Source organism: Leuciscus leuciscus (genome assembly GCF_965113295.1).
Source record: "Leuciscus leuciscus genome assembly, chromosome: 18".
NCBI classification, from domain to species: domain Eukaryota; kingdom Metazoa; phylum Chordata; class Actinopteri; order Cypriniformes; family Leuciscidae; genus Leuciscus; species Leuciscus leuciscus.
The window spans coordinates 22277848-22301683 of NC_138742.1; the positions used below are offsets into that span (position 1 = coordinate 22277848).

General features: G+C 38.6%; 1 protein-coding gene across 2 annotated transcripts in view; it reads right to left on the minus strand.

Annotated features, from left to right (window-relative positions):
• Positions 1 to 18771, minus strand: part of mtcl2 (microtubule crosslinking factor 2) — a 51493-nt gene extending 32722 nt beyond the window's left edge. For both annotated transcript variants that reach the window (XM_082144490.1, XM_082144489.1), the window contains exons 1-3: positions 17667 to 18771; positions 15825 to 16049; positions 8358 to 8516 (exon numbers count right to left, since the gene is read on the minus strand). In XM_082144490.1, coding sequence (XP_082000616.1) covers positions 8358 to 8516; positions 15825 to 16049; positions 17667 to 18515 — 1233 coding nt within the window. In that variant the 5' untranslated portion in view covers positions 18516 to 18771. The remainder of the gene's footprint in view (positions 1 to 8357; positions 8517 to 15824; positions 16050 to 17666) is intronic.
• Between the last annotated feature and the right edge of the window lie 5065 nt (positions 18772 to 23836).

Sequence of the window (23836 nt, forward strand, 5' to 3'; positions counted from 1 at the left end):
AAAACCATTTTGCTGAAGAGAATCGCTGAAAGTGTAATTCTGATGTGATTAAGTGATCAATCTCAATCCCAACTCACTTCTTAAGCCATTATATCTAAAACAGAACTACAATCACACTTCAGAAGCTTCTCCAAAACCAATTTAAGAGCTGTAATGAACGAACCTATCATATTTTAAGATGACTTATAAATCTAACCACAGTATTCCCATTTTTAAATGTGCTGAGTCTGCAGCTTCCAACAAGCCATCGTGAATAACCCTTTAACACATCAGTGAGGTGTATAGACAGACACAGATGAATATTGATAGTCTTGAGCAAATGCAATGAAGCAAGGACTGTTATCCATGCTCTATATAAATCAATGCACTAGAGTGCATGTGCACACTCAGTGTGTGTGAGTGTCATGAAAGTTGAAGATTGCTGGTTGACCCAAATGAAGTTCACAGGTCATGACGTTCCCAAGAGCCTGGATGTGAGGAGACAGGTCTTATATAAGATCTGTCTCATACACAAAATCAAAGCAATAGCTTACTGATCTGATTAGGAAGAAAGCGGAAGATCAGAGATCTAACCAATTAGCTTCACCTAAGAGACCTTTGAATTCGATCAGACGGCAGGAAGCGCTAGTTGTGTTGTGTAATGATGTATAGGCCTTGTATGTGTGTGTAAATCTGTTAAACGGGAGCAAGAACTCACCTTCTGGACAAACAAACATTTTGTTTGTCTTTTTAACACATCTCGCACAGTATAAACAATACAAATATTTTATTGTGCTCAAGATTGCATTGTTGTATACACAATACACATGCATCTAATTGAATTAACCTTGCATTGAATAATATGGATTTTTATTCAGCATAATCCACTGGCAATGCAAACACATTTCGTTTAACCTCAGTCCTGGGAAAGACCAGTGGACGGGAGCTATACATTACACAATTGAAATAGCACTGTGGATCAATACAAGCTCTCTGTGAGAAAATCCCACTCACACAATTGTTAGAAATATTTGTGCCACAAACACACTTAGTTTCAATTGATTCTAAATCTTATAAAGCTGCTATTTGTGGTCATAAAATTCTATCAGGAACATATTATTCTGCCAATGCTGGCATGCAGAAGGATAATCACTGGCACGTGAAAATAGCTAAAAGAGGTGTATTTATTTAATTTAAATAAAGTCTCTCAAACTTGCATGTGGACATACATTTTGAGGTAAGCATTCCTCGTATTCACACAGCCTGTTGTATTAAGTTAGGTACTATGAAGGCTACTATTAAAGTGTGAGATTTTACCATTCGATGAACCATTCGTGTGACAAGTGATTATCCTTCCTCGTGCCATCAGGTTGCCGACCACTGGACAAGTGTATGTGAATATTAAACCATAAAATATAAAGTCAGCATGTTTTGTGTGTGTCTGACTGTCTGTGTGAATGAGCGGCGCAATTTTGTCTAATAAACATTCTTAAGCATAGATACACAGAAACTCAAAGGTCTTCACTACAACCCGCCAAAAACTAAATTTCCGTTTACCTTAAATCTATTACTATTGTACAGTACAATGTACTTCTCAAAGTAATAGTAACAATAATAATTAGTTTATTAAAAGATAATTTTTTAAGGAATATAAAAAAAATATGCCATCAAACAATAATAAATATAAATAAAATAAAAAGTATTCAAACGAGTTAGTATGTACTTGTGTAGATTATGTTTCAGGCCTACAAACAGACTGACACAGTAGGGAATAAGCGTTGTCCATAAACCTGACAGATCTAATCTTGTCCGACATGCTAAACTTCTTTCAAACAGCTGATCTCAGCTGGTTTCTACAGTCACACAATCTTAATACATCACATGGTGCTCACCTAATGCAGTTTGTGTGGATTCGTATCCAGGAGACAACACTATTAGACCACCATTAAAAGCAGAAATAGAACAGCCAGTTGCTTTACACAAGGTGTGTGCTTGTGTGTTTTGTGTGTGTGCAAGGGTTTTATAAATGGCCTACATGCACTGCAGCATTGTCACTATCAAATCTAATAACCTCCAGCCTCAGTGCTCAAGAGCGTGTGTGTGTGTGTGTGTGTGTGTGTGTGTGTGTGTGTGTGTGTGTGTGTGTGTGTGTGTGTGTGTGTGTGTGTGTGTGTGTGTGTGTGTGTATCAGACTTAAGGGTCCAGACATCAATCAAACGCACATTTCCCTTTCTGCGCTTTCTTTGTCTGTCAGCTCTGCATAGTGCTGAGCTCAATAAAAAAAGAGCTTGCCGCAAACTCGCTCCCTACCAACATCATCTTATTGTTTGTTTTGTCTGTGCCATTTGTTCAATCGTGTAATTCTCAAGTGGAAGCAGTTGGAGATTACAAGCTCTCTGTCTGAAGTGTACAAACATCCACGCACATACAGAGCTAATAGGTGTTCGTGTGACATCAGAGCCTTGGCTTTAAGACGGATAATGGCCTCTCATTTAGAAGTGCACACCCGAATCCCACTACAGTGACAGAGATGTCAAATCAAGTGAGCACTGACATCCCAGACCTTTTTAGAAATCCCCTTTTATCCCTGACCAACACGTTCCGCTGGGTCTAGTGATGTGACATTCAAAAATAGCTCTTATCCATTAAACGGCTCAAAAAGAAAAAGAGGAAGATATGATGAATGAAAAACAACAACAGTAATAGATCTGTAGGTTTGTATGACAAGCCAGAAAATATGTGAAAACTTGTTTTAGCTGGTTTGTTCAGATGAATTATATGGCTGCAGTCTAACATATATAGTGAAGTCTGGGCCTGTGTGCATGAATGTGTGTGTTCATGTGAACTGAGTCATGTGTGTGTTCATGTGAACTGAGTCTTGCGTGTCTTGTGTAGTATGTTTCATTTTTCATGCAGACTTTTACTAGAGCATGAAATCACCTCTCGTTTCCTCTCGAACATGTATCTGGATCTGGATGTATGTCAGATTAATCCAGGGGTTGGTTGGACTTCCTTTAACAGTGAAGGTGAAAAAGTAATATTGGTGTTTGCTAAGGCAATCATCAATTTTACTATTGCTTGAACTCATTTATTAGGAATTTGGATCAAATAAAATATGGTAAACTATAATGCATTCTCATTTATTTGCAATTACAAGTGTCCAAAAACATTTAATTCAGTATATTTCTATATTATTATATTTATATTTTATATTCTATTCCATAATAAGTACTCTTATTTTAAAGGAGAACTCTGTAACTCTAGCGAACTCTAGTCACTTCTTCGCTGATTTTCCCTTTTGTTGTCGCATGTTTTCCCCACGAGCTCCCCCTACAGCTGTGGGGGGGGGGGGGTGTATATTTCACAACACAGTCGTAAAAAACTCACTTGCGGCGGCCTCCTCCCCCTCTCTACCGCTGCTCATGTGCGTTTGTTTTGATCGGAGCAAGCCAACTGTATCGTGTGGAACTATGTCTACCGAGGTGAGTAATCTGGTAATACATCATACATGCGTGTGTGTTTATGTCGAATTGCCGTAAAGCAATTTGTGTTTCGCGCTCGTTCTCGTTCTAGTTCTCGCTTCTCACGAGACTTCCAATTTCACTTTGCCGGGACGGCAGTGCGCAAGTTGCAAGGTTGGTTTTCCGCCTGGGAACGCTGGGGGGAGCGGGGAAAGTCACCAATATCACCAGAACAGGTTGTTTAACCATCCAAATGATTTCTAGACAGTTTTATTAAGTTAAAAAAGTTACCAAGTTCTCCTTTAAGTACTTGTTTCACAAGGTACCTCTTGGTTTTTGAGAAGAAGAAAAAAATATCCAGGCCACAAGTGTGGAATCTGTGCATGAGTGTAAATGTGTGTGTGCTTCTTGCTTTTATTCTCTATTGTTCCCATCATGTTCCAAATCAAGTCAAAACCTCTAATGCCATGTGCTTTGATGCTGCTATATACACAGGTCAGACCGTACAATAGAGCGACACACAACAAACACAGCTGCCAGACAGACTCAAGATATCACAACCAGCCGCTATTGTGCCTCCATTTAACTCTCCTCCTTTGTGTTATTGTAAATATTTTTATCTTCAATGATCTACAAAAGGTTTGAGAACATTCACGTTATTATGGCTGTGTGTATTGTGTGTTCATGAATCTGATTCACTGCATTGAATTAAATATAGAGAAAGGGGCAGTTATACAACACTATACAACACTATAACCACAATAAACAAGCCCTATAATGTAAAATGGTACATACCAGGGTTATTGGACCATTTATGTGCCATAGTATTCTTCAATGTACCTTGGAGTACCATGTAAATAGCATTGTACATGAATATAGTGATCATTCACATTCAGTACCATCAGGGTACTACAGGAACATTCCTTTTCTGAAAAGTACATAGATTTGTCTTGAAATGACAAGGAAAACGGTTTCTTATAAAAGCTCACAGCGCTGTGTTTACTGACCTATGACTGTTCTCATAATTGTCAAATACCCTGTGAGTCAGCGGGTCAGCATTTCATTACTCTAGTTCTGAAAGAACAGAATCCCATGGTCACCCACTGAATCCCACATCATCCCTCAAACTTTCAGGAAGTTCTTGGAAAACTCTAAATATTCTAGAACGCTCAGAATTCCTCAAAATATTCCCGTGCTTTTCCCTACACAGCAAGCAAGGGTTTTAAAGTTTAAATAGCCCTGACGCATGACACTGTTCATCTCTGAGATAGTGTTCCTCGTCTAGTGTTTGTTTCCATCAGAGAGCTAACACTGAGTTCATGAATGCAGCTCCAGACCCTGCACTTCCTTCCTTTCTCAGGGTTTCCCCCTCAGAGCAAAACAACCATACCAGTTTCCTGAAAAATATAAATAAAGATTCAGTCACATCTTCATAGGACTGTTTCCTCTAGCACAGTCTAGAAAGGGTGAAGAACTGTAAATTAACAAACAAGCTCTGATTAATGCATGCTGTTTGTGAGACACACTTGGCTCTGAATGATAAACTAACACATGAGCTGTGGGTTTGAATATTTGGAGAAAGCAAAAACTGTAGTAAAACTTCACTCTTATCCCAAACACCTTTTCCTGTACTGAAGCCTATTAAACATCTATAAAACAGCCCCTCCACGTAGAGGCCACCATCAGAAGGCCGTAAACACACACAAACACACCCTCTTACACTCCCAGCAGCAGGAGAACATGTGAACCTAATCACCCGTGAGACTTCACGGCAGCTGCAGTGCCGATCGATACTCGTTCTGTGTTAAATGAAGTATTGAGAGAGAGTTAGAGAAAGAGGGATGGAGAGCATAAAAGAAGAACGAGCGTTTGTAGGAAAGGAAAAATAGGATTTTTTGGGGGGTTATCTAGGTTAAAAAAAACTCTAAATCAGCCAGCCTTTATTTTGAATCTTTGTTTTTGTGTCAGGAAGGAGGTTTTAGATGGTGATCGGATGACATCAGCGTGGCCCACATGCAAAATTGCCTTTCTCACGCAACAGGCCCAAAAGTCACTTCAATGACAAAATGATTAGTGATTATGGCGGAGAAATACAAATTACACATTTTCACAAGTTTCTTTTCAGTCCATTCTTCCTTGAATATCTTAAATGTAGCCTGTCCATAAAACATGGTGTTACAACCAAACAAATTAGAAAATAATAAAAACTATTTAAATAAAATATAATCATATGTGATGTGTCATGCAGAGACTACTAGTAATGTCCTTTTACTGTTTATCACTGTAAATTATCGTACAGTCAGTAACTTACAGTCAAGACCAGTAAACAGGTTTTTACTCTAGTGTTTTTACAGGATTTTTAGAGGGTGCCATTATTTTCATGAATATACTCATTTGGAGAAGACACAAGGAAATCTGTGCGCTTAAATGGTGTTGATCCATGTTTGATCCATGATCAGTCGTTATCAGGACCTTGATTAAGTGTATCAATTTTTAATTATTTTTTCAGAAAAATAAAGGAGACCTAAAACGAGCACATCTTTGTGGGAAATCAGTCCATACGCTGATTTCACGCAGCCGCCATTTTGAAATCGAAAGTGAGGCTCCGGTGGGAAGAACCCCGGAAGTAAAGATAAACAACAATGCCTTGGATTACCAACCTGAAGCTGCTGCCGCGATTTACACTATTGGATGTTAATATCCAATATAGGATATGTATATAGTTCATTCCTGCTTCTTTTTTTACATTCTGAATTATATATTAAAAAATTATTTTATTTATAAATGAATTTCACTGTATATAGTCTAAAGTATGAAAGAAATGTATGTACATTTTTAGAATTGACACAACATCATTAAACACAACAATACGCCATCGCATTTACGACTCTCCTGTGATTAAAGGCGACACTTCCGGTTTTCTTCCCACCGGAGCCTCGCTTTCGATTTCAAAATAACGGCTGCGTGAAATCAGCGTATTATACAGCTTAGCCGTCATTACACAAAAAAAAATTTTCAACTGACCAATCAGATTCAAGTATTCAAGAGAGCTGTCCAATCAACCTTAATACATTTCTTTCATCCTATACTGTTTACTAAGGGTATGTCAGCGTGAGATATCGTGTTCAGCCAGATCATCAGATCATCTTCTTTTACTTGCAAACTGTTGTTTTTCCCTATTCTTTGAGTGGTCTTTTGTCTGAAAAGCTTTACTAGCTCTTCTCTAGAAGTTCAGTTAAGTATGAACTCTCGCTGTGTACCATAAGTGCCCGCTAGCTAAGAATTCAGGCCTCAACAACAGAGAGTGGCACTCATCCTGCCCTGGGCTTTCAGCCAATAAGAACGCAGAACAGACGTGTGGGCCGACCCATAGTGGTGCAGCCGAGCAAATCAGAGCACTGGCACTGACTATCACAGCGGTATACAACACCCCGTAAAATGATTCTCAAAGAAAAGAGTGAACCGACCAATAATGACCGTTGCTTCAAACAATAATGCTCTCATCACTTTCTATCAGACATAGCTAATAGAGCACAGACCCACCATTGAGCCAACGCAGGCCATCCAGCCAACCATCTATTACTCAGAAGACAAAGAAACATTTATTACCAAAAGAATGCAGGCCAAAATAGAGAATTAACCAAACACAAGGAGCATGCTTTATGTTCCTCCTCGTTAAACTGTCAGTAGAGAAAATCTAATGCTAAATTCATGTGCTCCCCTTCCACCCTCAATCCCACCCACCCGAGCTGACATTTACACAGAGAAAGTCAACAGATCAGTACGAGCGAAGGGCTCTCGGCTCCTGTCGTAACACACATAGAGCTTTGACTACAGCGGAGCGCTGCGCCTCAAGTTAAACGAAAGTGTCAACATCAAGAGGTCTGCCCCAAGCCAAATCAAGTACAACATAAACACTTTTCCTTTCTAAAAGCTTCCCAGGAGCTCCTAATGAAGCCTTTTCCGAAAATCTGAAACTAAATAATGATCCCATTTTTCCCCAATTACTAGCAACTTCCTACAGATCTCACACTAATTTCCCTTACTGAAGCTAAAATGGCCAAAAATGGATAGTTCCAACTCCAATATGTGACTTGTGAACTACTGTATATTAGGGATGCACCAATATCAAAACATTTTGGCCGATAGCGATAACCGATAATTCTTTATATTTGAAAGACGATAACCGATATATTGGGCAGTAAATCTAAATCCAAGTTTTTATATCATTTTTGAGAGCCTGACTACAAAAACAAAAGTCTCACTATTAAATCCATGTCCAAAGCACACAATTATAATGTTCTCATTATTATTTTATGTAGCATATGTACAGACTTGCGCTGTACATGTTGCAATTAAAAAAGTATTTTCCTTTTTTTTAAGTGATTCCAATCATATTTCAAGCAATTCAAAACCATCATGGCGAACAGTGCACATCTGAAGAATCTCAGCTGAAGGAAATAATCCATTATTTATCGGCTTTAATATATAGGCCAAATTTTCTTGTCGGGCTGATGACGATAACATTAAAAATGAACATATATCGGCCAATTCCTACTGTATATTATTTGATGGTAAAAAATGGTTTATTGTGGTTATTATTAATAGTTATTCTAAGGCATGCATCATTGTTTTTATGATGGATGATACCTCAAATCCTACGGTTTGTTGATGAAAAAGTGTGCTTTTACATTTCTATGTCATCAAACTTACGGATTTTGCATGCTGACCATGAAAAAAGGGTAGCCACCTAGCGACCACCCAGAACACCCTAGCAACCACCTAGCAATGCCCAATACCACACAGCAACAACCTCTCAGATGAACTTTAGCAACCACAAAGCAATGCCCTGGTAACCACCGAGACCACCCTATAGCTTTCATTGGTTTCATATTGCATAACAACAGTTTTCCTCACCTCTCTGGCCTTCTCCATCTCAGCTTGCAGGACCTGCTTGGCCACCTCCAGATCCTGTAGTTTCACCCTCAGCTCCTCGTTCTCCTGCTCCAGGCGAGATCTCTTCTTCTCCACGGTGTCCAGCTCAGTGTGCAGACGGATGGACACATCCTTCGCCACCTAAAACAACCACAACAGTTTTTAAATGTGGTGTGTTGAAATTGAGATTATTCTTTGAAAAAATGTACTCTGCAAACTGCCTATGGAGACAATCTCACTAACACAATCTTTTAGCTTTGCCAATGAAGTATTGAAGATGGCTGACTCATACGTTTATGATTTATGTCTTCCTGAAGGTGGTCATTACCCAAAGCTCATTAAAAGCGGTTGATTGTAAAGCTGCACTAACTTTTAAGGAGGCAATTATCGGTGTTGGGCAAACAAAGACAGAGAATTCGAACACATCTATACCACATGGTGTTTGGACCATTTTAGCAACACAAGCCCATTTTTCATTACTGACAATGTTTGTATGTTTCTAATAGCAGACATATAAAGGAAGGATGTAGGTTTGTGTGCGAGGAATGACGAAAAGAGAGGGCAGCAGTCACTGAAAGGGGTAAATGGGGACTGTGAGGGGGTATGAGGAGGAACACAGTCCCTGTTTGTGAGTTGTGCTTCTTGAGAGAGGGTTCTCCTCTCTCTGTGTGTCTGAACCACAGCCAGGGTGCAGCTGGGTACCCACAATGCTCCTCTGTACCAACACCACGCTCTAATTCATATCAGATCCCTCCATCTCTCATTCTTTCCATTTATTTTTCTCACCAACAGCCTCTCTGCCTTGTTCCATCAATCTTTCCTTTAATTTCCTTCCCGTGGAGCAACTATCTAAACGTAGCAACACTACTAACCTGCTAGCTCGGTTGTTTTTAATTCAATGCAGCTTTTTCAGTACAAGCATTTTTTTTTTCCCAAAAGGTTGTGCTGTAGTGTGAGGAAACTGTACAATGCTGTTTTGATGTTGAATTATATTGAAAATGCAATATTAATCACTCTTGGTTTTACTATAAACCTTCTACAAAGTTCACTGAATATGCACAGTATAAAATTTTACGATATATGGTGAAAATTATATTTAGAATATATAATATATACCTGGCAGAATAAGTGTGTCATTATGGTGGTTATAACTACATTTTTAAAATTCAAAAAGATTTTTGATTGCAAATGATATCAAAGATTCATACAGTTATTGACTGTAAAATATAAAGTTATCAAAACACCATCTTTTAAAACATTTATTTATTTAATTTCTGTTCTTTTAAAATAAGTTCTGGCAACCACATCTTTTGGTTCTTAAATATAACTAAGAGATTTATACAGTATCAATATTTCTAAGAACAAACAGCCAAGCATGAAATAAATCTGTCACAATTCATAATAGAGTACAGTTTGTTTATAACCACAGGCCCAAGGTTTTATGGAAATTGGGGCGTCTGTATTGTCATACAAATGTTTTAATTATCAGAGCACCAAAAGTGTCTGTTGGTCTCAGATTATTTGAATTCACTCCTCCCTCCATTCTGTCTAGACGCCACCCACCTGCCTTTGACTGACAATGTCACGGCCCTGTTGTTGCTTTTACATGCATAAAAAGATGGACACCTGATCAACAGGGAAAGGGGTAGTGAAGCACAGCAATGCCGTATGTGTGTGTGTGTGTGTGTGTGTGGGGGGGTGGGGGGGGGGGGGGGGGGGGGGGGGGGGGTGCCTTGCACACACAGCCTGATGTAAAACAACAAACTGCCATATCTACCTATCACAGATAGAAATCTCAAACTGCTTTACGTATCTGCTGCACCATTTGACCAAACACTGAAATCAAAGGAGTGTAATGACCCATCAAATAATATTTGCATGCGCCCATGATTATTCATCAGTTGTACTTGTACAAATATGTAAATGGCTCTGTGGAATTTGTTTGTCTTTGGGTTTGATTGTGTGTGTGTGTGTGTGTGTGTGGGTGGGTCTTTGCTCCGCCTCTCTGCTGTGCAAACGGTCGTTTTAAATGACTTCCCTCAGATCTGTATCTGGTTGCATCTGCGGGACAGATGCCCGGGCACATTCACACTGTAACCTCAACCTTACCCTACTTAGAAAAAAAACGAAAAAAAACAAGCTGCCCTTCGGTTAACCTCTATAAACACACATGCAGCTCAGATGAGCCAGATGAAGACAGTCCAAGGGCACCAAATTCGGTCGTTGAAAGAAACCCATTAACACAGTTGCTACTACATTTTTAAAAGGATGGACACACTTTAAATGCATCTGCCAGTCCATTTCTGCTTCCACCCATATGTCACTCTCGAGATATTTTTACAAATCCTGCCTTTACAACCTAAAAGCAAGAAGTAGAGTCAGCATAAAATTGCATTTGCAAACCATTTACTTATATAATGTGATGCATTTCTGAGTGAAACTGGAAATTACTGAGATAAAATATAGAGCAAGTAAATGGAGTCTCCTGCTTTTCAATTTTTTAAATTGAAGTTATCTCAAATGTGCCTCCTCTAGAGTTTCTCTGAGCCTCAGATCTGGGCTTTAAGTGGGGCTTTGTCTTGCTCCATGGCTGTTTGAGTTGACTTTGACGTGTGAATGCAGCACATGGATGATTATGCATGTGCACTCCTCACATAGATGATAATGAAGGCAGAAGGCAGCCAGAAGAGTGGTTTGACCGAGAGTGGACCAGACCTGCTTCACAATAAGATGTTCATTACTATGTGCCTCTTTCTCCCCTCTTATCTCCAGGATGCTGCTGCTAAGCTGATTTCTAAAAAGGCGAAGGCCAAACTGGCCAAACTGACCAAACAGTATTTATTTGCTTATCAGCATCTGTCACCCTCACTTCCTCTTTATTATTCTCATTGTGCCCAGAGGGTAATTTTATTGCTCAGAGGTTGCTATTTTGAAGCTCAGGACACTTAATGCATGTCTCATTAAGCTCAAAATATACTTGCACATACGCTAGGTTAAACATACAGACGTAAATTTCATCATCAGCATAAAAACATAAACGTTTTGCTCTACAACGGGTGGTGGTGGCGCAATGGATAAGACACATGCCTTTGGTCGAATCCACTGTGAGACACCAATGTGTCCCTGAGCAAGACACTTAACCCCTAGTTGCTCCAGAGGCGTGCGACCTCTGACATATCTAGCAATTGTAAGGCGCTTTGAATAAAAGCGTCAGCTAAATGAATAAATGTAAATGTAAATGTACAACGTAAATTACACATTTTGAAGCTATGTTTTTTTTTTTTTTACGTTTCTAATAAGTAACCAGATTTGGGGTGCGAGTGTGTGCAGTTTACGTTGTAGAACAAAATGCCCAAGTATCTTTGAGTTATGTTTACTACAAACCTTATTTTACTTATAAATTGTAAAAACCCTATCATAAAAACCCATAGGAAAATCCCGAGGGAACCACTGGTGAATAAGTCTTCCCAGGTTTTGATTTCACTACTGCAGCACTCTATTACCAGTGCATTATGTCATAGAATTTAACCAAGACTTTTAACCAACAATCCATTGACTTCAGGACGATGGAACCGCAAGGGCTAAAATGTGATCTTGTTTCTGGGTTTTGGCCAACAAAAATACATCATCCCTGCACCGCCCTATTGGTTGGTCCAAAGGCGTCACTAGCCCAGCTTGTTGTTTCACAGTCGAAAGAAAGAAAAATGCAACAACAATAGACGGCCAGGTTGACGAGAGCTTCTGTGAGGGGGTATTCGTTTTTAATATAAATCAAATAAAAGACTATTAGTTGTGCTGTACGCATGGCTACACTATGCATTTGCGTCAAAACTGAAGTATACTTTGGAATTTAACTCTTTAAAGTATTAACTTTGTCTCAGAAATAAAAATAGCAACAAATTTTGGAGATGTAAATTAAACTAGCAGAGCTCAGATAATTTGGACTTGGATAAATCTGATACTTTCTTCTTGGAAGCCGGAGACTTACACAAACCACAAACCTCCATTAAGTCTGAGCATGAGCAGAAATATTTAATGATATCCATGGTATGATTTGAACTCTTTCCCCCCATTAATTTCCATAATTTATGAGACAGCGCTTCCCCGCCATTGACGGACTTTTTCCGGCTTTCCATGTTCACATGTGAAGAAGAAGCAGAAACAAGCGATGTCATATGAAAGCAGATGCTTAAGTAAAATAACGCGATCACCAACATTAAACAGCATATAAATCAAAACTGCCTATGTAATAGAATGAAATGTCGACCCAGGACGAGCTATAGGACTGTGCAAGCATTAGGGGTGTTGATGGACTCAATCTACTCCATCTGTGTTTGTTTTGATCGTCGTTCTGAATGTGATCTGGATGTAGTCTTTTGAAAAAAATGCGATTTTCTCAGCTTTTTTGCTTAAAATATTGCTTTTTTATGAAACTTACCACATTCAAATGTGGATGAAAAAATAATGCATTAAGCTAGAATAACACAGGTCTGTTCTTTATTTTGCTATATTGCATGTTTAGATATTCAACCTGCAAACTGTATAACACCGGCACTGCTAATCGTTGGATTATAATGGGAGTGATAAAATTGTAATGCACTAGATTATCGAGATTTAAGGAACAGAAGAGATCTCATTTAGACAGTTTGTGTCTCCTACAGCTGTAATCATTGTCTCTGGTTCTCAGCTGTTGTTTTGCATGAGCACATGACTGGAGAAGAAGCTCAGATGGGTAACAGAGGGAAAGAGGAAGCTACAGTACTTCTCCAAACCCTGTTTAATAAGCCAGAGCAGCTGATGAGAAGGTGTGGAGCTGTTTTCCATCCTTCCCCTGACAGATCTGGGAGAAGCTGCTCTCACTGGATGAGAAATGAGGCCAGTGCTTCAGAGAGCAGGAAATGGTGCAGGGATCTTACAAACATTCAAATCCTCCATCAACCCTTTTCACCCCTACCCCCTCCTGACCATGACATCATCAACCTCCCCCACGGTCCCGAGAGACCAGAGCAAGATGGGAAAAATCTGAACATGGGAAACTCTTTTATGACAGGGTAAGTCCAAGGGGAAAAAAACATTTGTCTTGCACAGCCTCTTGGTCAGAATATCACTGACCTCTGAATGAGGTTTATTCATTTGGAAACACCCGGTAAGTGGGCCATGTGCGTTAACATCTGGGCCTTAAAAAGTTAAAGTATCACAAAAATCAAGGGTTTTACTTAACATAGAACATGATTAGTAATGTAGCGGCCAGTAATAATTTAGCATTTTGAGATAAATCAACCAGTAGATCCAAATCCACCAACAGTCTTGTTAATGCATGATAAACAATGCAATAAATAAATGTTGTGTGTTCTGAGTATTTCATTTTAGAATTTTCAATATGTCATCATTAAATTGTATTTTATATGCATGCAAATATATATAGCTGTATGGTAATAACATGGTTCTCCACAATGGCATCGTTTTGGGGCAGTGGATTTCACATAATACAATATTTTTTAAACTCAAATTAGTATTTGAAGTCAAATCATGTATATATTTTGGTAAGTAAGCCAAATAACAGGCAGGATAATGTAAAGAGAGTCGGTCTATCGCAAAATAATCCATGATTGGATGATATGCTCAACATCATGGTCCCTTTGGGTTAGTTTTACCTTTACCTTTTTCTGCTAGTTTTAGGTCATAATGTACAAAACAATCAGTAGAAACAAGATGAACATTGCAAAAATCCTCAAGGTCATTTTCACTACAATCAATAACTGAGACAAAAATGTCAGCAGTTGTGTTTGTATCAAACGAGAGAGAGCATTGGTGTGAAACAAGAGACATGAAAGTCTGCCAAACAGCATTGCCATGGACGATGGTGAATATTAGGAAATATCTGACCAATCAGTCATGAGTATATTGGTTTATATAGGCCATCAGCCACTGTACAAATTAACTAAATACTGTAGCATATCTTCATAAGCCTGTAGGGTACAAGAAAATCTGAGTTAGCACTTAGATCTATACGGTGCTTTGTTGCTGTGCTAAGCTGAACTTAAAGAAACAATGTTCTTCCTCCTCAAAGCATAGTGTCTGTAACAGCGGTGGCAATGGAGTATATCAACCAGTTGAATACACGAAACGCTGCAGAGATCAGTGTAATTTGACCTGGCTGTGCCAGTAGCGTGGGGAGACAATTGACCCTGTGTTAGGAGACTCCTGTCAGCAGTTAAAGAATTCAGCAGAGGCCGCGATGTTTTCCTGCAGACACCATCCCCCTCGCCTTGCCTCATCGATTGTGTGTTAAAACTTCTGATCCTTACCAGCTGTGTCCTGAGTAGTGAAACTTAAGTATGTGACAATGTTACTTGTTTAAGACCACCATAGTCAGTCTCAATAGCACAAAGAGCCACAGCATTTGCTTGGCAGAGGAAATCACTCTCCCTCCCTTTTCCTTCCCTCTGTTACTGTATACACATCAGCCATTTAAAAGACGAATACAGACAGTGGCGATGGGAATGACATCATGGTTATTTCTCTCTCCTCTGACAGACCAGATAAAGGAAGTATTGTGTCCACAGCCATGTGAGACAGCTGCCTGCGTGGTGCATGACATGCAGGCTAAAGCATGATCTTACAGTCTACTGAAGACATCTACATCATTGGATATTTATAAGATTCACTTATGGGATTCAGAGGTCCCTTGTGGAAAACAACTTATGGAACTAATATACTTTAAAAGAATATGCTTAAGTGCAAACTGACTGTCATGATTTCAGACACTTAATTCCATGTTATTTACAATTAAATGAAAGTGTATTCAAGTTCAATATGTCTTATTCAATATATAGTTTATATTAAAAAAGTACATTTTTATATGTAATTTCATAATTACTTCTATTGTTCTTGAAATGGTTCAAGTGTACTGTACAAGCATTTATGGTGAACTAAAATCTACTCTGATGTCTTTGAAACTCTGTCTTGAACTTTGAAATGATGAGGTTGCAATTTAGTACATTTCAAATATATTAACTTTTAAATATATTAACTTCAACTGTGTGTTTAAATTTACACTAAAGAAATTACAATCAAGTACTTTAAATGTGCTTTAGTTTGTTAGTCAATGCATCAAATTAAGTGTACTTTTAAGCATGACAAAAGATTATTAAAACAATCATTAAAATGTTTTAATTTGAGGTAATTATTACAAAGTGCACTTTTTTAAATGTGAATGTGGACTCTCTTTAAGTACAATTAATTGGCTTTTTACTTCGCTTATATTACCTGCAAGTATAGTTTCTAAAAAAACAAACTTGAAGTGCACTACAAGTACACAGTGAACAATTGAGCACACTTCTTTTTCACAAGGGGTAGTTCAAATGCAAACTCAAGCAATCACAATCATTTACCTAACAGAATATGATTGGTAGGTTTTATCTGTAATAAATACCGTGCCGCACTAACCTTGACGTCTTGCTCCAGTGTGCGGATAAGCTCTCCGTCCACTTGTCCAGTCTGGGCCACGCGGATACTGCGTCTCTCTGCCTTCTTCAGGCGGTACTGCAGGATGCGGCAGGTCTTGTTGGCCTGATCCAGCTGCTGTCTGAGCTCCTGGAGCTGATAAACATCCTCCTCCATGTACATGTCTCTCATCTCCAGCATCTCAGAGCGAAGCTCCTCCATTTCATCCTGATATACACAAAAACAAACAATGCATCATTTTAGAAATTACTATGCATTTTGCAAGCTTTTTAAAAATATATATTAGGTTTAAATGATAAAAGATCTACCCAGGTAAGTCCGGACTACCACTGGCACCCCTTAAAAAAATGCATGCCCCTGACCTATTATCAAGGGTGGTGTGAAAACCAATATATGCATCAAATTCATTATGCTGCATTATGATTATGATGAGTTTGCACAATACTGCGATGTTTACAAAGCACATGGCTCTAAACACAAATAAACTATACCTCAAACGGGTAAAAAATGCATCCCACTTTCAGAGGCTGATAGATGCTGTGGGCCACCGCGTGCTGTCACACATTTCCAGTGAATATAGGTCAACTACTGCAGCGCGCGTCACGTGCTCAGCGCGCGGATAAACAATGGAGTGAAAAGTGGGCGCGGGCGCAGTGGACTGCTGCAAGCATCTGTACAAACAGCTGCATTACTCAAGCAACACAACTAAACACTAGCCTTTTTTATGCTGTTATATTAGGCATGTCAAATGAAAAAGATTTGGTTCTGTCATGGTCTTCTGATAGTTTATGAAAACCGAGATTACAAAGGAATCACTGTTCAGCTCTTACATATCATAGTAATTCTGTGGAAAAGACAAACCCATCTAATAGCAAACAAAGTATATGCCTTGCAAAATGAATAAAATGAGTATTTCCAGTTTTAGAGGGAACACACTGGCATGTAGGAACAATGATAATGATATGCAGTAATATAGTATTACTGGTGACCCTCCAACTAGTTTCCACCAAATACAATAACAACAGTTATTGTGATACATTTCATCATTATAAAAAAAAAATCTTAGTTTCCAGCCATTTATCATCTCACATCAATTTCTGTAATTTCTACTCTACAAATTTATGAATTTGATTTTCTTGATTCAAATTTCTAAGTGGCCTTATAGTGTAATTAATTTACCACTTTTATATGATTTGTTTTATTAATAAGGTAATTCAGCATTTTCAATCTAGTTGGTTGTCATAATCATGACCATAAAAAAAATATTGTTAGCTGCTTGTACTAATATTGCACTACAGTTTCACTGTTGTAACTACAACAGTGTTACTGGCTATACTTTGGGGAATTTCTTTTTTGAAATTCTTTAAATGTTCTGAAAAGAACCATTTTGGTTCTAGTTGGTTATTTGGAGGTTTTTATGTTGCATCATATGTTCTTGAGATCAGTGTTTTGGTTTTTGGCATCAGCCAAAGGACTAGAATAAAATCCAAGTTGTAACCTTAAACTGAGCAATATGACATTTTGGTGGAGACAGTGGTTAACATGGTGCCATATGACACCATTGTTGGTTTAACTTAAAAAAAGTAACTTACCAGGTTTCTTTAAAAATGTTAGTTAATTGAAGTGAAAATGTTGAGTTAATACAACGAAGGAGATTGGTTTAATAAATAGAAACTCAAAATATTATGTTATCTGAACCACATTATCTAAGTTGATTTGAAAAAAGATAAAAAGTTGTGATAACAAATCATGAAAATATTTGTTTTACTGTAATGCTTTGATGTTTGATTTTACAATAATAAAATAATATAATCATAATCTTACCTTTAAATAATCATTTTCCGACCTGAGTTCCTCTATTTCCCTGATTAATTCCTCCTGCATCCCGTCCATCAGCTCCTCAGTCAGGTCCGAAAACGCCAGGGAAGTGCTGGCGAGCATCCTGCTGTCGAACGAGGTGAGCGAGCGCTCGTCGCCGGGAGAGACGCTCCCCTCTGCGGTCTCCATTCCCAGCGAGAGTCGCTCTTTCTCCACGCTGGTCTTGGTTTGACCACTCTTGTCCAATAGTCCATGTTCTGCAGCCGATTTATCGCCGTCGATCCCCCCGCGACTGCTGGTCTCGGTGTCACTGCTGAGCGCGTCTGTGGAGACCTTGTTCTCCTCGGAGGCGCAGTCCGAGAGCTCGGAGCTGCTGTCGGTGGCTGAGAGTTTCCCCGGAGCGCAGCCGGAGTCCTTGCTTAAATCATCCGATCCGATGCTGGCGTCCGAAACTTTTCTTCGAGCGCTTTTATTGGACTTCGCGCTGCTCTTCTGAGCACCGGCCGCGGGTAGCGCGGGCTTGCCGGTCGGTTTACTCTTCTCTGTTTTCGGTTCTTTCCCGGTAACCGGGCTGCGTCTGGACACGCGACCGCCTAAATATATGGCTCCCGGTTTAACGCTCAGCGTCGGCGTGCCGATACCTCCGCGGATTTTAGTGAGGGACCACCCGGGCACATCTTTGGGTCTTGCTGGAGACGGTGCCCGGTGTGTTTTCTTTTTCTCGTTAACTTGCAGCGGCTGCGCAGGCGGCTGTTCTTGTTCGCCGGTGCTGCTCTCCATTTTCTGCTTTTGCCTCTTCTCCTTCGACGAGACAAAATGCGTCGGGGAACCGGTGTCAACCTTTGTCTTGGTCATTCATTCCGTTTACAAGACACGAATGAAGCTGAAATGTTACCTCCACTCCCCCCTAAAAAACAGAAGTTGAACTGGTAAACGCTTCACACCAGATCAGCCGACATCAAAACCGTTGAAAATCCACAAGAAAAGATGAGTGCTTGGATTGAGATGCTTCGATTTTCTTTTATTCACCACGCCTGCAAGATATTCTCCCGTGCGCGTCCTCAGTTGTGAACCGTGGCTTCTCCTCTGCTGAGTGTTAGTGAGCTTTAGTGAGGTTTCTTTCTTTCTCCCCGCCCAGCGGCTCCGAGCGTGACGAATGGAGAGCCTCGCGCGCAGAGCAGAGCACTACTGCCACCAACACACGGCGCGTGAGCTCTTCATCCCATTAACGATTCGAACGGGTGTTTTCCCTGTAAAAAAAAATATGATAAAAAAGTTATGACATAATATGTTTTTACATTGCTTTAACTCATTTTATTGTAGGCCCAGGCCTAATTTAAGTTGAATTGACTCAATCATTGTTGATTCAAGTTGATTGTACTTAAAAATTGAAGCCAGCCACTTTTCTTTAAAGTAGCAGCTATATTACAAGTGTGAACTATAACAGTAATTTGCGCTAATTCACTGATTCAGCACACGCTCCGACCAATGTTTTCCGATTCCTGAACGAATAACTCTAATGAGTCGACTCTTTTTAGTGAATCATTAGCAGAATGTTTTGTCCGATTCCAACTCGAATGTTTTTTAATGAGTCGACTTTCTTTAGTGAATCTTTAACTGACAGTGCGACCAATGTAGGCATATATATGAAGAGTTCAGATGCAAAAACCTCTAAATGCCATCTGAAATTTTCTTCTAGAATGATCATTTTTATCAAGCTCGTATATTTAATTTCAATAATTTCACTTAAATGGCAATTAATAGGTCATTTTCATTGCCATTTAAGTGAAATTACTGAACTTAAATATACGAGCTTCATAAAAATGATCATTCTAGGAGGAAATTTCAGATGGCATTTAGAGGTTTTTGCATCTGAACTCTTCATATATATTCCCAAACAAATTACTATTATTAGCCAGCTGTTTTTAATGATGTAGGGTAATGAATCATTTTAGTGATTTCCCAAAATACAATAGGCTATATTGAGTCAAGTTTTATAAAACTTTAGTAGTAAGGGTTCTTTTAATCTTTAAAGGGATAGTTCATCCAAAAATGAAAATTCTATAATTTACTCACCCTCACGTATGAGTTTCTTTCTTCTGTTGAACACAAGAGGAGATATTTTTAAGAATATGGCAATCAAACCGTTGAAGGTAGCTATTGACTTCCATAGTAGGAAAATAAATACTATGTAGTATGTCAATGGCAATTGTCTGGTTACCGACATTCTTCAGAATATCTTCTTTTGTGCTCAACAGAAGAAAGAAACTCATACAGTTTTGGAACAGCTTGAGGGTTAGTAAATATGACAACATTTTCATTTCCGGTGAACTATCCCTTTAATTGTTTCATGTCTTCCCAACACAGCTGTATCTGTACAGCTAAAACAATAATACAGTATTTCTATCTACAGTTTCAGCTAGCCTATTTATCTGTCTTGGCTGATTCAGGAGATACCAGGATTAGCTGTCATATTTTTTACATTTGTTGAATATTTCTCGTAGGTTGATTTTCCAGACTGTCTTGGCTACAAAAAAAAGGGAAAAAAAGAAAAACGTATTGATAATTTCCATCATTACTGCCTGAGAAAAAAGATATCATTAACAGCCTATTTAACATAATTGACATTTTGACCCCCGTAAATTAGGTAGGTTGTTACAATGGGAACCTTCTGTTTATTGACACTGATTTCGGATGAATGCCATTTAAAAAAAATATGAAATACAATTGAAAAAAATAAAAACTTCCATGACTTACTCTATATTTGATTTGTAATAGCAATAATGTAATATTGTTGGCTTTTAATTGTATTAATTTATCCCAGTGTGGTTTTATTGCATTTGTACTTTATTAAGTGTTACTGTAGCTACTGTAGTTAAAAGAAGCATTTATACCATTGTTTTTTGGCTCAAAATATTACATTTACTGAAATACAGCCCTTGTGAAAACTAGCCCTGATCTACCCTGTATATCTTTCCTTCTGTGCTGAAAACTGCTTGTCTGCAGCAGTGGAAAGGGAGGCTGGGATGAGGCAGGAATGTGAGCACAGGTCACATGCACCAGAATTAGTCTGTAATGATTGCTTTATTCAGAGACTGCACTCCTGGCCGAACACTAGAGCCTTATTAAGGGCCCCTTCTGGGACCCTCACACAGGTGGCGCTCCCCAAACTTCATAAGCTCACAGTTAATGGGTTTACCCACAGGAACACCCTGCTGGAGACAGGACAGAGGAGCTGGTTGGGATCTGTGCTAACGGAGGCGTTCATTGCCACATGAAAGAAGGGGATTTGTCCCAATCCTCCAGAGTCTTTGAGACAGAGAGGCTTCACTTGATCTTTTATTGATTGATTGATTCATCCACGGTTGGTTCATTCATGTGTACATGCAGTGTTTTCTTTTTATGCAAGGTATTGTGCTGTTTTATTCATCAAATAGAGCAAATTACATCTTAAATTGTAAAATCTGTTGGGATAGATCCTGCAAGAAGAGCAAAATTGGCAACGCACATGATGGCATTATTTGCTACGACATATTTATAGTAGAATTTCTGAATGGATAATGGAAAATGGACTGTTTATTTCCTGTAAGACAGCAATTATCTGTGCGGTGTTGAGACGTTTAGGGATTTTGTTACTGTTATGGCTGTCAGCAGCCTTGCCACACTAGACTGAGGAATGCAAAACCCACAGGGAGACACAGAAAATATCCCCTGCTGCTGCTGGATATCACATATTCTACTTCATGGTGGGCTTAATTAATGTACAACAGTATTTTAGTCCTCTGTCCTATATACTTGGCCTAAATATCTGATAATGATACTAACAGGTTTCCCTGCTGTTGTTGCTCTGTCTCTGAGGAGGGAGGACTGGGACCCCGCAGTCCTCTCGTCTCCATGTAATGGTTGTGGTGGCGACAATGACGAAAGTGGATTCATAAATCCTTATTGGTCTTGTCTGATGAGAAATGCATCTCTACATACACATAGTTTTACTTAAGAAATACTTTTAAGAAAAAAAAAAGATTAATTATTAAAAATAATCTTATTATTTTTACTTCATTTTAATTTGAATTCTATTAATTCTATTCTATTATAACATCTATTTTAATTTAATCATTATTTTAACTAAATAAGTTAAAAAAAAATCATATGTAAGTAGTAGAACATACTGTATCAATTTAATATTTGGTGTCGTAATAAAATAAAATAAAATAAAATAAAATAAAATAAAATAAAATAAAATAAAATAAAATAAAATAAAATAAAGCTGAAAACCCACAACATTTTCATGTGTTCTTTGTTGTGATAATTGTTACATAATATATATATAAAGATGATTGTGTCCCTGTGTGTGTGTGTGTGTGTGTTGTGTGTGTGTGTGTGTGTGTGTGTGTGTGTGTGTGTGTGTGTGTGTGTGTGTGTGTGTGTGTGTGTGTGTGTGTGTGTGTGTGTGTGTGTGTGTGTGTGTGTGTGTGTGGATTATTAATCAGTATTTTCCAAAAGTTGAGCACCTAATTTCCATTTGCTACTTTTTTATATATATATATATAGATGTGTCCAGTTTCGGTGTTGTTATGAAGGATTTATAAATAGGTTCTAGGCTAATAAAATCAAGTTTCTTAGCTATTTCTGTTATAGAGTAGACATTAATGTTCAGTGTGCACACAGCAATTGTATCTTGACACAGGTGGATCTTACAACATCTTTGTCAGAATAAAGTAGAAAAAAGCAAATCATTCAACAGATCTTCTGTGTGTTAATTGAACCACTAGTGCCACCTTATGGTCACATTGAGCAAGCACAACACGATTATCACTTCAAAGGTTGAAGCAGTGGCAGAGGATAATAAAAACAGAGACACCTTAACAAAGAAATGACCCTAGTCTCATACCATAAAATGTAATGTATAAACTGTGTTATGCCAATCATGTTTTACATTTGATTTCAGGCTTCACGTTTATTTTGTCTGACCGTGATATAAAGATTCATTCACACAAACTGAGTCAGACTCATGCATCAGTGATGAGAGGGCAGTTCTTTCTATGCAAGCAGAAACAAAGCCATGTTGTAGAGGGTCAGTGGGTGTAATTGGTGTGTGTAATGCTGGATGAAAGAGTCCCTTTTACTGTAATAGTCCAGCCCCAGTCTTTAGTCCTCTGAGATCTGTTGGAAAAACACTGCAATAACTGTAACCCTGATGGCAGACAAATCAGCAGGATGGTTTTTGATGAAAAGTTTATAATTTGCCTCTTCCACCATGTTTTATTGCTGACAGATGACTGGCTGGTCTGTCCTGCATGGATTAATGTGTGGCTTTAGGATCTAGACAGCACAAAGTTATCACATAACTGGACAATACAGTGTAATACAGTGTATTTTGGCCAATATGTCAAAGCGATTTCTGGTTTCAACCTTTCAGAGCTCTTACTCTTTGTCAGCATCAGAGGCTTCCAACACACACACACACACACACACACACACACACACACACACACACACACACACACACACACACACACACACACACACACACACACACACACACACACACACACACACACACACACACACACACACACACACACACACACACACACACACACACAATAAGGACATTTAAGCAGTGAGGTCAATGCAGGTCAGCTGTGCTGCTGGAAACAGTGGTGAATATCAGTGACGTCTGCCTCATTATTAACGAGAGACATAAAACAAACAGAGCAAATTTATATTTTTAATGTACAAGCTGATCATGCTTTCATAGAGATTGCAATATTTGAGGATCATAGCATGCAAGCAGGTCTATTTTAACTGGCTTCTCTGTACTATTTTTTACATTTCCGTCAATGGCCTCTGGTAATGACTGATGAACGTTATATAAATTTCTTGGAATGAACATTAGGTTAAAATGAAACAGGAATAGCCTGAAAGGTGGTTCATAGAACAGACTGCAACATATGATAAGCAAGGTTGTGCTGTTCGGTTCAATATCTTGATGTCAAGAAAATGTGTAATAGGCTAAATGACTGGAATGACCTACATACATTTTTTAAAGTAAAATCAACTTGGATGTTTAAGTCATTTCAACTTAAATTTACATTAAACTGACTTTAAAAAAAGAATCTTTTAACATAAAAAAAGTTGACTCATTTTGATGAGTTAAAGCAATGTAAAAACAT